General features: G+C 45.0%; 1 protein-coding gene across 1 annotated transcript in view; it reads left to right on the top strand.

Moving 5' to 3' along the window:
- The window catches only part of Fam174b (family with sequence similarity 174 member B), a 35304-nt gene extending 24718 nt beyond the window's left edge, over positions 1-10586 (top strand). The window contains exons 2-3 of the mRNA XM_047539909.1: positions 546-677; positions 8651-10586. Coding sequence (XP_047395865.1) covers positions 546-677; positions 8651-8654 — 136 coding nt within the window. The 3' untranslated portion in view covers positions 8655-10586. The remainder of the gene's footprint in view (positions 1-545; positions 678-8650) is intronic.
- Positions 10587-13886: the final 3300 nt, after the last annotated feature.

The raw sequence follows: 13886 nt of genomic DNA, 5'->3' as shown, positions 1-13886 counted from the left end.
GAGGAAGACTATTTTATTACAGTTTTATTTCTGAGGAAACTGAGGCTTAGGGGGATTAGTGGACTTGCCCCTGATCACACAAGCAAGTGTGGCTGAGCCAAGGACAATGCTTGCCACTGCCAGCCAGGCTGTGCCAGATCCTGTCCTCATGGGATGTTGTGTTTGTCATAGTTTTTTTTTGTTGGTTTGTTTGGCATGAATTTTGCCTTTTTAATATATTGCATTTAGATATTCTGTCTTGGTTAGTGAGTTGCTGGTGCTTGGGGCAAGTGTCTCTGCTTTGTGAGTGAGGACCGTACCACACTTTTGCAGTGAGGTCAGTAACTTACTCAAGGTCCCACAGCTGCTGGGGTCTTACTCAGGTCTCCTCCCGGCCAGGCTGGAGGCAGCCACAAGGTTCCCCGTCAGTCAGGGTCTTTGTGCTCTCATACGGGAGCAAGGAACCTAGCTTGGCACCGGCTGCCATGTCTGTGTCCAGCCCTCTGAGGCTTGGGCTTGGCGGCCTCTGACCCAGCTCTGTTCTTATGAGTTTGCTTCTTTTCCAGGTCAGGAAAGAGGTTAAAGAAGACCCGCAAGTATGATATCATCACTACTCCAGCTGAGCGGGTGGAAATGGCCCCTCTGAATGAAGAAGATGATGATGACGAGGACTCCACAGTATTTGACATCAAATACAGGTGCGGGGTGGGGACAGAGCTGTCCTGGGCCAGGTGTTGGGTTGGTGGAATAGTTCACCTTTGAAAGCACAGGAGCCCAGGAATGATATGAATGTGCCCTTGCCTCTGGTTGCATGTTGGGCCTGGGGTCATTCTACTCCTGGGGGGAACCTGTGCCGATCCTTTCTCAGGACACATAGTACCCACAGACCTAGCAGAGGAGTGCTGACAGAGAAATGCGGACCTCTTGGTTTTGCCAAATGAGAATGCTAAGTCAGTTTTAGCGGGAGAAAAGGAGGGTCAGATTTCAGACACAGAGCTGGTCATGTACCTGGCTGGAGGAGGTCTGACCTGAGCAGCTGCACGCGCCGCACACTGTGCACCCAAATAGACATTCTCTTTCAGAACTGTGCAAGCCAACAGTCAAGGATGTGGGTGGGTGGGGTTCTTGATGGAATGGAACTTACCCATGAGCTCCAAAGACGTCTGTAGGAAAGTCAGGATGACTTTGTGACATCACAGCTGCAGCATGGGTGTTCACTTCCGTTTGGGATGTACTTCGAATATGTGAGATTCTCAGTGAAAGAACTGGGGGGCTTGGAGGCTCAGAGTTGGAGAAGAAGTTGCTCATATAAGGTCCCAGGTAGTAGGAAAAGTGGAACAGAAATCTAGACTGGGTCCCAGTCTGAGCTCCCTCATTCTCTGACTTCTCCATGCTGGGATGGCAAGCCTTCTACACCTACTGTCATTTGTTCCTCTTTAGCAGTCTTCTTGGCTGCCCTTGGCCCTTGGTCCTTCTACATAAACCAGTTGTCAGATACAACAAAAACAAAGTGTTTGGAATTTTGATTGGAACTTCATCGACTCTGTAGGTCAATAATCAGCCTGTTTATGTTGACTTTTTCAATCCATGAACATGGAATAACTTTCCATTTATTTAGGTGTTAAAAAAATGTCTTTCAGTAATTTCAAAACTTTACCTACAAATTTTTAGTAAATTTGTTAGACGTATTTGTAGATGTACAAATACATGCATATACACACACACATACACCCCATATATATGACCTCATGTATATATGACCTTAAAAATACCATTTTCTTTATACTCATGTCTGAAAAAAACATCTGTATTGTCATGTTTACATACATACTGGTTTTGGAAATAGTATTTGTTAGTGGATCACATCTAAATTTTATAAAGAACAACCAAATATTAAAATTGATTGGTTATAGATAGCAGACTTGGGGAAAACCCATTAGTTGCAGTTTGCTTCTACCTGCAGGCCTGGGTGTATGCTATAATATGGAGCACTTAATGGTCTGAGTGGATCAATGTACTACTGTACTGATTCTGAGCCTTGGAACAGAGTCACATCCATATTTGGCAACTAAACTGATTCCATGGAAAACCATGATACACTGAACCATTTTTTTAAAATACATTTTTATTGTAAACAAATGGGATACATCTTACTGAACCATTTTTATGCTGTATTCACATCTCATTACATAAGAAAAGACCCTAAACAAGGAGATACAACAGTCATTCTGTTCAGAAATTCTATCTATAGACTCTTTCTTAAATATAAGATAGAGAAGTGGCCCTTTCTTGAGGGCGTGGATACAGGTGCGATTACCGAATGTGAAGGGTCGAAACCACGTCTGGTACACATTGAAAGCACTCTCAGATTAAGACGCTTCCATGATGTGTCTCAGTTCTCCAACTGATGGTGTGAGTTCCACTGCTGGGCTAACAATTGGTCCCGGAATGGCATTGTCACTGGCTGTGAAATAGCAAATACTGCTGTTTTTTTGAAAGGCCAAGTTTGCTCCCCAGCCTGTTGCCAGGGCGAAAGTCAGTGAGAAACCGGGTCTGCAAGCATGCTCTAGAGCTTTTTCACCGCCACCTGAATCACAGCACTCCATCTCTGACACAGCCGTGGCATGGGGCTCTTCAGCATTGGATCATTTTTGATACGAGAATTGCATTACCTCCCTAAGCACCTTAAGCATCTCTCCTCTGTCCCTATTCTAGGAAGAAACTCAGGACCCAGCAAATCCATTTGTATTAATCACTCTTGTCCAAAATGAACCCCTCTATCTCCCAGGCTCAATCTCCATGCCTGGGTTTCTGCTCCTGGGGCTGCAGTCTTCTCTCTGCTGTCACTCTGGGGACAGCATCAAAAGCAATATTCCTATGCAAGCTACCATTCTTGATTATTAGTGACTTCATCAAGAGTATCTTTCTAAAAATATTTTTTAGAAATATTCTTGTTCATGGCTGTTGGTTTTTTCAAAATATAGCAACTTGCCAAACTTATTAATTCTAGTAATATAAATGTAGAATTTTTGGGAGTTTTCTATGTAGAGATGTCATCTGAGAGTAGTAAGGGTCTCCCTGCCCCTTTTGCCCCCTCCCTAGTTCTTATAAACATTTTTTTTTTCTCCTTTTTAGCCTTTTTCTATCTTGGCCTCTAAGTCAATATTAAATAAAAGTGAAGATGACAGGCATCCTGTCTTATTCTTGAACTTAAAGGGTATGCTTTCAGTATTTGACCATTAGGAGTAGTGTTTGTTACAGGGTTTCTGTGGATCCCTCTCCCCCAGGAGTTTTTCTTCTATTCCTAGTGTCTCAAAGTTGGGTTTTATTCAGTGTTTTTGCCTTGCTTCATCAAGGCCATTTTTTTCTTTTTAATCTGTTAAATTGGTGATTTGATATTCATTAACTTTCTAATAATATTCAATCAGCTTAGCATTCCTGAGATAAAATGAGCTCTGTCATGTTATCTTTTCATATGCGTTGCTCCACTCAGTTGGCTAATTCCTCGTTGAGGGCTTTCTTGTATCTCTTTTTTCTTGGGTACTGGGGATTGAACTCAGGGGCACTCGATCACTGAACCACATCCCCAGTTCTATTTTGTATTTTATTTAGAGACAGGGTCTCACTGAGTTGCTTAGTGCTTTGCTTTTGCTGAGGCTGGCTTTGAACTCCTAATCCTCCTGCCTCAACCTCCTGAGCCGTTGGGATTACAGGTGTGCACACCCCCACCCCTGGCTTCTTGTCTTTCTTAATGACTTAGATCTGGTCTGTCATTTTCCTATTTTGTGACATCCCTGTAGGGCTTAGGTAAAAGTTTTACTAACCTCATAAAGTGAATAAAGGCATTGTTTCCTTATTTTCCTTTCCTCCATAACAGTTTGTATAAGGTTGGAATGACTTGTTTCCTAAATGTTTAATACAGCATGCTAAAACTGGCTGGGACTGAGGCTTGCTTTGTGCATAGAGTTTGAAAACCATAGATGTTCAGTTTTTTGAATAGTTACAGAACTATTTAGTCTATTTCTGCTTAGTTCAGTTGTCATGAGTTGTAGCTTTCAGGGATTTTGTCCATTTCATTCAAGTTTTCCAGTGTGCCTACTAAAGTTACTCCCCACATCCTTTTATCATCTTGTAAATCTTGGAAACACTGGTAGCTGTGGTCCCCTTTCTTAGTTCCTATTTTTGCCTTCTCTCCTTTTTCTGGATCGGTCTTGCAGCAAGTTCATTAGTCTATACAAAGAACTAAAGTCCGGTTCCTATGCTCCTGTTATCGTTTTCCATTTCTGGTTGACGTGTGTGTCCCTTCTTTAGGTTTTTTCGGTGTGTGCTGTTCTCTTTTCTCTTCTTCTGTTGAATGTTTAGCTGGTTTGTTGTCCGCCTTCTCATCCGGTACAAGCACTTCTTCTGTAACTTGACCTGCATCGCTGCCTCCCGCGGACATTCGCTGTCGTTGTCAGCGAATAAACCCTCCTTTCTGGTTTATCCTGCAGAACTGAACTTTGGGCAGCTCCCATTAGAAGTCTGTGCTGTTTGTGGTTGAGAGAAAAATCAGGATGTGAGTGAACTTGGAGGCCAGTCACTAGACACAGGGCTGCCCCAAGTCCTCAGGCCCAAAAGACAATGGACCATGTACGAAGACCTGGCAGTAGTAGCTTTTTTTCAGGTGTAATGTACATTACAGAAACTACAGGTAAGACACAGGGAAAATAAAATGACCTGTAATCTCATTGCTTAACAGTAACCACTAGAGTATGTGTGAGTACCTGTCTGTGGATTTTCTTAACAGTAACTGCTAGAGAGTGTGTGAGTACCCATCTGTGGATTTTATTAACAGTAACCACTAGAGTGTGTGTGAGTACCCATCTGTGGATTTTCTTTCCACAATGGAATGGCTGTTTCGGAACACTTCTACAGCAACAGCTTTTTTCTAACAGCTTTTCAGGTTAACAAGTATGGAAGAACAAAGGTTTTAAGGCCAGTTTCATTTTGGGTATAGTGTTTTTAAGCTCTCCTGTCTGCACATTGATAATCCATTCACGGGATTTCTTTTTCTCATTTAGTTGTAGCTCAACCAAAAAAAAATTATTTTCTAGGAAACAGACTGCATTTAATTCAGATGTAGTTGGATCATGACTCTGTTATTTTATGATTGAGTGGAAAGAGTAAAATCATGTTTTTAGTGCCAAGACAGCAAGGTGGTAACCTATTTTTACTGCACGTGTACTTTTCTGATAACATCTCATGACTTGGAGCCTCTGCATATCAGTAAGGCCTTTTTTTCCTGAAGTTTTCAGCCAGGTAGGAAATGCAGAGGAAGAGGAGGTGGGCAGAGAGGGGCTTCTGTTGACAGCACTCCCTTTCTGCTCGGTGCAGCTGGGATGTTTTAGTCCATGAGAGATACTTCCAGTGTTTCTGGCCAGATGGGGAAGGGGAGTCTGTAGAAGTCTTTCCAACTCTTTACTTAAAAAGACTAATTAGAAGGGGGAAGTGATTACTAAATGGAGTACAGAGAATCCTGGGGTTTTGAAATGGTTCCATGTTTCAAGAGGCATTTGGTTTTCTCTTGTGTTTGGGACACGGTTGGCCCAGTGTGCACTTGTGGTGGATGTTTTGGGCCTCTGCGCATCCCTGGTATATTACAGGAGACTTTCGTCACACCCTGTAGGCATGCTCCAAGGCAAGGCAAATGCTGGCTCTTCCTCCTACTTGTGTGGCAGGCGGCCCTGCAGCTGTGACAAGTGCAGCCCAAAGGTATGCTGCCGGGAGAATCCCCTGCTCCTGCCAGCCCTGCCTCCGTGCCAAGAGGGAGGTCTCTGTCCCCAGTGGAAATGTGGCCCCATGGGGGTGTGGACATGCATTCTAAACATGCCTGCCACCCACCCTCTTGTGGATGGAACTTGCTGCAATGGTATAATTAGAAACCGATGAGATTTCTGCTGTAAGGCTGGGGACCGTGTCTGGCATCTCATCTTGGGAACAAAGGGCATTCCATGCCGTTCCCAGCAAGAGGCCCCTGCAGGGTAAGCAAGGAGTGGGAGAAAACAGACCTACTTGCTCCTCCTAGGCTGAGGCTCTGGGCTGTCTTTCATTGCAGTTGCTAGACACATTCAGGGTGGTGACTTCTTGTGGCTGCTTCTGCTTCTTAAGGACCCCTACATGGTTGGACTTGGAAGGCCCATCTCCTCACCCAGGCCCTAGTTCTGCTGTGAAAGGAGAATCATAAGGTGCTCCCGATGAGCGGTGGGGCTCCCCTCTATTCCATTGTTCTGGTATGAGGCATATAAACTGCAACCAGGACAGAGTGAAGGCACAAGACCTGACAGAAGGTCTGGGTGTGCTCTTGGGGTGCTGGTAAGATGCAGAGGCACCAATAAGTGTGGGTTTTCTCCCTGACTCCCTTGCCCACAGGTGGGATCAGGTGGCTGCTGCAAAAAGCCACCTTGCAGTGTGGATGTAGCTGCTAGTCCCGTATTTTTTCCTTCCCCTAGTCTGTTAGATAGGAGCCCTTGGTGGCTAACATGCGGGGATGCCCATATCTGTTTTTTTTTCTTTAAACAAGTTTTTTATTTGAGACAACTTTCAAACTTAGTGCAAAAATACAAGTAATATGGGGAGGACACCTTGTACCTTTCACCCAGATTTTCCTGTTGATGTTTCTCCTCACCTTATGATTGCCCTGTATGTGTCGTGAGCATGCAATTTTTTCCCCCAAGTCATTCAAAGGATATATATATATATCCCTTTCCCATGAACATCAGGATAAATCCCTCGTGAACTGGAAATACAAGAAGTAAAAAATGCATTTAATACACCTAAGCTAGTAAACATCATAGCCTAGCAACAGGATGCTCTGTGCAGTGTTGGTTGTTTGCCCCATGATCACGTGGCCAACTGGGAGCTGTGGCTGCTGCTGCCACCCAGAATTGGGAGAGGGTGTCCCAACCTGGAAGAGCTCAAGATTTAATGTGTGGTTTCTGCTGAATGTATATCACTTTTGCATCATTGTAAAGCTGAAGAATCATAAGTCCAATCAGTGTAAGTCGAGGAATGTGTGCATGTATTTCCTTAAAAACAGGATATCCAGTACTCGGGAGGCTGAGATTGGAGAATCACAAGTTTGAGGTCAACCTAGGAAACCTAGTTAGACCCCATCTCAAAATAAAATAATTTTAAAAAGGCTGGGGATGTAGCTCAGGTGATAGAGTATGACTATTCTGTCCCCAAACACACACACACATACACACACACACAAGCACAAAGGATGTCCATATCTTCGGTAAATCACTATCTGACATGATAAAATTTATATTTGGGAACATAAAATATTACAAAAAGGAATACATTTTATAAACTTTATTATTTTTACATGTATGATTATATAATACCTGTAATCTAAGCATTGATAGGTGATGGTAGCAGCTGTAACTGGTCGGCTTTTCCCTCCTAAGTTCCTTTAGATGATATTTTGAATAAATTTGAGTTTTAAAACTTTTTTATATTTCTTACAAAAATATTTCTTGTACACATTACATTGTCTAACCCTACTTTGGTACTGGAGTTTAAAGGTGAGCAAACTTGGACATGGATCTAACCTGCATGACCTCTTATTCCAAGCAAGAGATAGATACTAATCAGATACTTACATTGTCAGGGGTCAGCAAACTACAGCTCATGGGCCAAATTTAGTCCACTGCCTGATTTTGTACAAGTGCGTTAGTCAGTTTTCCATCACTGTAGCAAAATACCAGCGATAATCAACTTAAAAAGAAAAGTAGTGTTTTAGCTCACAGTTTTGGAGGTTTCAGTCCATGATCAGTTGGTCCTGTTGCTTTGGTCCTGTGGTGAGGCAGCACATCATGGAAGGTGCACTTAGTGGAGCAAAACCTCTCACCTCATCATGAACCAGGGAACAAAAGAGAGGAAGTGACCATGGTCCTGTTAATCCTTTGGGAACATGCCTCCAGTGACCTAATGGTCTTCCACTAGTTCTGCCACCTCCTCGTAGCACCAGCCTGGGGACCAAGCATTTAACACCCCAGACCTTTGGGGAACATTCCAGATCCAAACTATAGCAATAGCTTAAGAGCCAAGAATGTTTTCTACATTTTAATGGTTGAAAGAATCAAAAGAAGAACACTACTTGACACATAAATTATATGCAATTCAGAATTCAGTGTCCATAAATAAAGTTTTATCAGAACACAGCCATGCTCAAACACCGTACTGTCTGGCTGCTTTTCTGTCAACAGCAGCAGGGCTGAACAGTTGCCACGAAGTCTGCCTAACCTTAAAACTCTTGAACTTTTACAGAAATAGTTTGCTGACCCCTGGTGTAAACACCTGGAGAAGGATTAGGAAGGAGAGATACAAAGGAAAAAAGAGGTTGGGTACTAGGAGGCCCCTGTGGGGAGCAAAGCCAGAGTCTCAGGTTGGGAGTTGAAGGAAGGAGTTTCCTGGAAGAATGGAGTGTGCCTTCCGGAAAGCATGTCCAAAAGTCCTGTGGTTGGAGAGAGTTTTTAAGAACTGAAGAGGCAATTTGGGTGGCAGGAATAGAGATGGGGGAGGAGAGTACGGCAGTGTGGCTCAAGGGATGGAGATTGTTACGGAGTAATCAGGAGGGCTTCAGTGCTCTGTCAGAAGGTGCTGATTCTCCATCTTCCTTTTCTTTCAGGTAAAACCTGTTTTCCAGTGGGTTGGCATACCGTGGAAAGATGGTCAGCTGCGGCCTGGGCTGCGAAGGATTTGGGAGCAGCTTCTCATCCATGGTGTTCATCATTCATGAACCCTGGCTCCGTCAAATGAACATCATTCATGAAACCCTGACTCCGTCGTGTGTGTCCAGCATCCACTCAGAATGTCACCATCAAGCTTGTTTCCAAGTCACCACACGGGGGTTGCCTCTGCTAGTTTTTGGGTGCCCTTTTAAAATGTCACCCTTGTCCTGCCTCCTTTAAGAGTTTTTTTTTTTTTTTTTTTTTTTTTTTTGCCTTGCTAAGGCAAAGGGTAGAAACATGTTGAAAAATATTCTTAAAGAAACTGTTGACAATAGTGCAACCATAATTAGGAGGATCAAGACTCTAACAATGGCCTGAAGAGTCTTCTTCAGCTGCACATTTGGAATTCCTGCCATTCTGCTCTCCTGAATCGGTGGGCTACACATCAGGCCCTTTGGCGATCTTTTTGGCCTGGTTGGGCTCTGGTCGTATTTTGGTGAGGGCTGTACGAAATTTCAGGCTGGGAGTGCTTTGACGGGTTGGCCCCTGCTGGAAGTGTACCACTCATGGCTCCTGCCCTGCCCCCACACCTTTATTAAAAGGGTTCAGCAGAAATAGGCCTGGCTAGTTCACAAAGAATTTGAATTTCAATTATCAGGGAAAAAAAAGTATATCTGTGTGTGTGTGGGGCATGTGTGTATGGACATATAAAACAATTTCTCCTCTCAAGAGAATGGAAAGCACTGGGCAGCTTTGGGTTAGTAATTTTTTTTTTTAATGCTTGTGTGTGTGTGTGTGTGTGTGTTCTCTGTCACAATTCTACATGGTTTGTCTAAGAAATAAAATTAAAAATCACTGTGGTAATTTAAATGGTGATTTGGCTGAGTCAAGTGAAGGATGTGGTTAGGGCCTATACTGGAAGTCAGTCTGGACTGGGAACCTTCTGGACCCAGGAGTTTATTGCAGGAGGACCCCTCCCACAAGCTGGGTAGGGGCTCAGGTGGGTGGCTTCCCTGGGAGCTTTGTGAGGTGATTTTACCCAGAGATGCCCTGTGGAACAGGGCCTTGGGAGACCTCTCAGATTGATGGAAGCCTCCTGTTTCGCTCTCCTCCCATATTGATGCAACCAGTATGCTTCTGTTTCAAGCCTACTAGCAGTGCCTTTGGGACCCTGGGGTTCCATTCTGTCTGAAAAGGTGGTGTTGATTTTTTTATCCCTTCTCTTCCTTGCTGGCACTGCCCCAAGGTGTGTAGGTTTGCCTGTCTGTGGTCCTGTTCCATTGGCTGGGATGGAAATTCCCACCTTTCCCTGCTTGCCCCCATTTTCATCCTCTTCAGTTTCCTGAGAAGGGTTCTCCTGGTAGGAGGAGATGGGCAAGGGCCTCTCTGACCCCAAGGCCCACCTAGGCGAGGGTGTGCTCCATGGCCCTAGCTGTTAGCAGGCATGCTGGTGGCTTAGAGGCGAGTCCTGGGAAGCCCACACGTGGGGCAGCTGCACCTGGCCCCGTCATTTCACCTCCTTTGTTGATGCTTCTCCCCTCCACCCTGTTTGTCAGAGGGGTGGGGCTGGAAGCAAACCAGCCATGACTACTGTCTTTCCCCTCCACGGTGCGCTCAGGGCCAGAACAGTGACAGGAGGAAGCCGGGCCACCTCGCAGCTGTGCACCTTCTCAGCCTTTGAACTGGAACTGCCCAGCTCTCATCCGTGGAGTCCTATGACTACAACTCAATCCTCCAGAAAAGCTGGATTCTTCCGCCTTATGTCTAAACCCCGCGCGGCTCTGCCCACCAGGTGCTTGCCACAGGTCCTGGCAGGAGCGGCCACAGACAATGACCTTCCAAACCCTTGGTGGAACTTCAGCACTACAGGCGCTTAAAATAAAGACCTTTTAGACGTGAACCACGTGTGCATTGGGTCTGGATGCTTTCTGAGATGGGTGCTGGCAAGGTTCCTTTTTGTGGTTAGGAGTGTGGGTGCAAGGCTGTGGTCCCTAGGGGGGTGGGGTGGGGGCCCGCAGGGTGCACCTGGGTCCTGGTGATTTGGAAAAAGGCTTGGGAATGAAATGGTGCTGGGGAGAGCGTGCTGTTTTGACAAACATACGTGTAGGCTCATTTGATCATTTCCTGGGAACTGGCTATAGGTTAGGAGATACTGCCCCTCATTGTGTTTGGAAATTCTTGAGGTATCTGCAGAGGACAGAACCAATCGCTTGAAAAACAAACAAACAAACAAAATGCTGGCTTATCATTCCCTCACACAGGGCTCAGCTTAAGCTTTTTATGAATGTGAATGAGATGCATCCAGGCTGAGTTAACCCCCTAAGTGAGTAACAGAAAAGAAAGCTCATTTTTTTCCATTCTAACGTGTCACCCTTGGACAGGACTTAAAAACTGAAGGGTGTGGTCTACTTGACTTCTCTGCCCTTTGCCTTCTCTATTGCCATAGCTATGACTGGAGTTCCCTGGGCTAGCTCTTTATCCAACCAGGATTGTGTTGGATGCAAGCACCAGATGGTGGGTCTCCCATCATCTGAGCCCCCTCCTCTGAGCACCTTCTGGATACTCAGGGATACACCAGCCCCAGGGGAAGCATCCCTTCTTGTGATGGAGGACTGGCTGGTGTTGAAGCTTACCATGCAGTTTTGAGAATTCAATTAGAGAGCCATCCCTTGCATGACCTCCTACACAAAGAAAGCCTTTCCTTCCCTACGTGCCAAGGAAGAGCTACCAGAGACCATTAGGGGACTGTCAGGGGCGGGCTCTGAGGGCCCCAGAGCCGCACTGTGGCCTGATCTCTAAGATGGCGCCTGGCAGCTTGCCAGACATAGCTGCACTCGTAAACAAGTTTTAGGAAGTAACTCTGGTTGGCTGTTGTACGTGAGGCGATCCTGGTATCCACCTGGAGACTGCTCCTTGATAGGCTGACTTTCCTGGTAGTCTACTCTCTGATAGGCTGATGTTCTCAATATAAGTCTGAGACTTGTGGAATAAAGTCCTTTTGGTTCCTGTGATCAAGAAGAGCGTACGCGTTGTGATTGTCCCCGCGGGCGGTGGGTGATCATAAGTGGTGCCGAAACCCGGGACTGAAAATTTTACAAGGATAAGTAAGAAAACGAGGTAAGATATTCTAAAAATTTAACAAGTTAAACTGGTTATAAAAAGGTCAAAAATAAACTAAGTGAAAGGCAGCCTTAACGTTCGCGGTACGCAACTATCCGGACTAAGCGGAAAGCGGTCCAAAAAGGAAAGTAAACAGTGGACTAAGCGGAAAGCGGTCCAAAAACAGTGAACTAAGCGAAAGGCGGTTCAAGGACTAGATAAGCACGCGGAACGCGGCTTACATTGTACAAGATGGGGTCTGAAATATCAAAAGTTTGTATGCAACAACCCTTACGGGAACTGCTTAAAGCCAATGGTATACCTTTAAAAACCAAAACTGCTAGAACATTCTTAGATACAATAGAGAAGGTAGCTCCTTGGTTTTTAGATGAAGGATTATTAAATATTCCACAGTGGGAACATCTTGGAGAGGATCTTCATAAGGCAGATCGACAAGATCCATTGCCTGTTGGAACTATGGCTATATGGTCTTTAGTGAGAGGGTGTCTAGACACAAATAAGGACAAATTTGTTGAGCCCCTTACAGAGGGAAGTCAAGTTTTAGAGGAGATAAAAGAGGAACGCTCATGCCATTCACAAAAAACACAAGAATCGGGAAGTAACTCTGAAGGGGAACTATCAGGAGAGGAACTAGCTCAACATGTTAAAAAATGGACACTTAAGGAGGAATGCTCTCTGACACCTACTGCGCCTCCTGAGCCTCCTCCTCCTCCGCCACCTTATGAAAAAACGCGGAGGGAGTGGAGTCATTTGGGATCGGCAGCGTATCCTGTTTTTGAAGATCCTCAAAATCAAAGATATCATCAGGCATTAGATTTTAAACTTGTTAAACAGTTAAAAGAGGCGGTCAGTACATATGGTCCACAGGCTGCTTTTACGATCGCCCTGGTAGAAACCATATCCAGTTTAAATTTGACACCCCAGGACTGGATTAATTTGACAAGAGCCACTCTTTCCGGTGGGCAATATCTTATGTGGAAGATGTCTTGGCAAGAGATATCTTCAGATACTGCCAGTCGTAATGCAGCTGCAGGCAATCCTCAATGGAACTTAGACATGCTCATGGGCACAGGTCCTTATGATAATTTACAAGCTCAAATACAGTATCATCCAGGAGCGTATGCACAAGTGGCTACCGCTGCTACTAGGGCGTGGAAGACATTACAAGGCACTGGTGACTTGCAGGGTCAATTGTCTAAAGTCATTCAAGGCAGCAATGAACCTTATGCAGATTTTGTGGATAGGTTGATTCAAACAGCCTCTCGCATCTTTGGAGATGCAGATCAAGCTATGCCTCTTATAAAACAATTGGCGTATGAACAAGCCAACAAATGGTGCAAAGAGGCTATAAGGCCATGGAAAAATAAAGATCTTTCAACATACCTAAAGGTGTGCAGGGATATTAATGATGCTACTGGTCAGGGCAATATGTTTGCCGCTGCTATAGAAAGACAAAGTCAAGTACTAGCGGCAGCCATTTCTCAGGCCCAGTCTAATCCACCCCGTCCTCATAAGAGAAGTAAAGGACCAATGGGTTCTTGCTTTGCCTGTGGCCAAATGGGACACATGTGAGCAAATTGTCCTAATAAAGCTCCACAACCTAACACCGGACCTGGCTTATGTCCCCATTGTAAAAAGGGCAATCATTGGAGTAGTGTTTGTCAATCTATGAAAGACAAAGAGGGAAATTTCTTAGGCCCTAATCCTCGACTTCAAAAAAAGGGAGACCAGGCCCACCCCGGGGCCCACAACAAATATACGGGGTCATTCAGCAGGTACCTCGACAATGGTATCCCCCAACAGAGAACGGGAAGTGCGCAGAGCAACAACAGGAAGCGCAGGATTGGACATCCGTGCCACCACCAGATTGGTCTTAACCCCAGAGATGGGAGTACAAACAGTAGATTCAGACTGGGATGGGATCATACCAAAAGATAGTGTAGGGTTATTATTAGCAGAAGCTCCACCGCTCTAAAGGGGTTAATAGTACATTCTGGAGTAATAGACTCTGACTGTGAGGGCAAGGTAAAAATCTTAGTGTCTTCCCCAAAAGGTGTTACGGTTATCTCTCCA

The sequence above is a fragment of the Sciurus carolinensis genome, chromosome 2 (assembly GCF_902686445.1).
Source record: "Sciurus carolinensis chromosome 2, mSciCar1.2, whole genome shotgun sequence".
Classification (NCBI taxonomy): Eukaryota; Metazoa; Chordata; class Mammalia; order Rodentia; family Sciuridae; genus Sciurus; species Sciurus carolinensis.
Note: the sequence above shows the minus strand (reverse complement) of the source record. Positions and strands in the feature narration are given on the sequence as shown.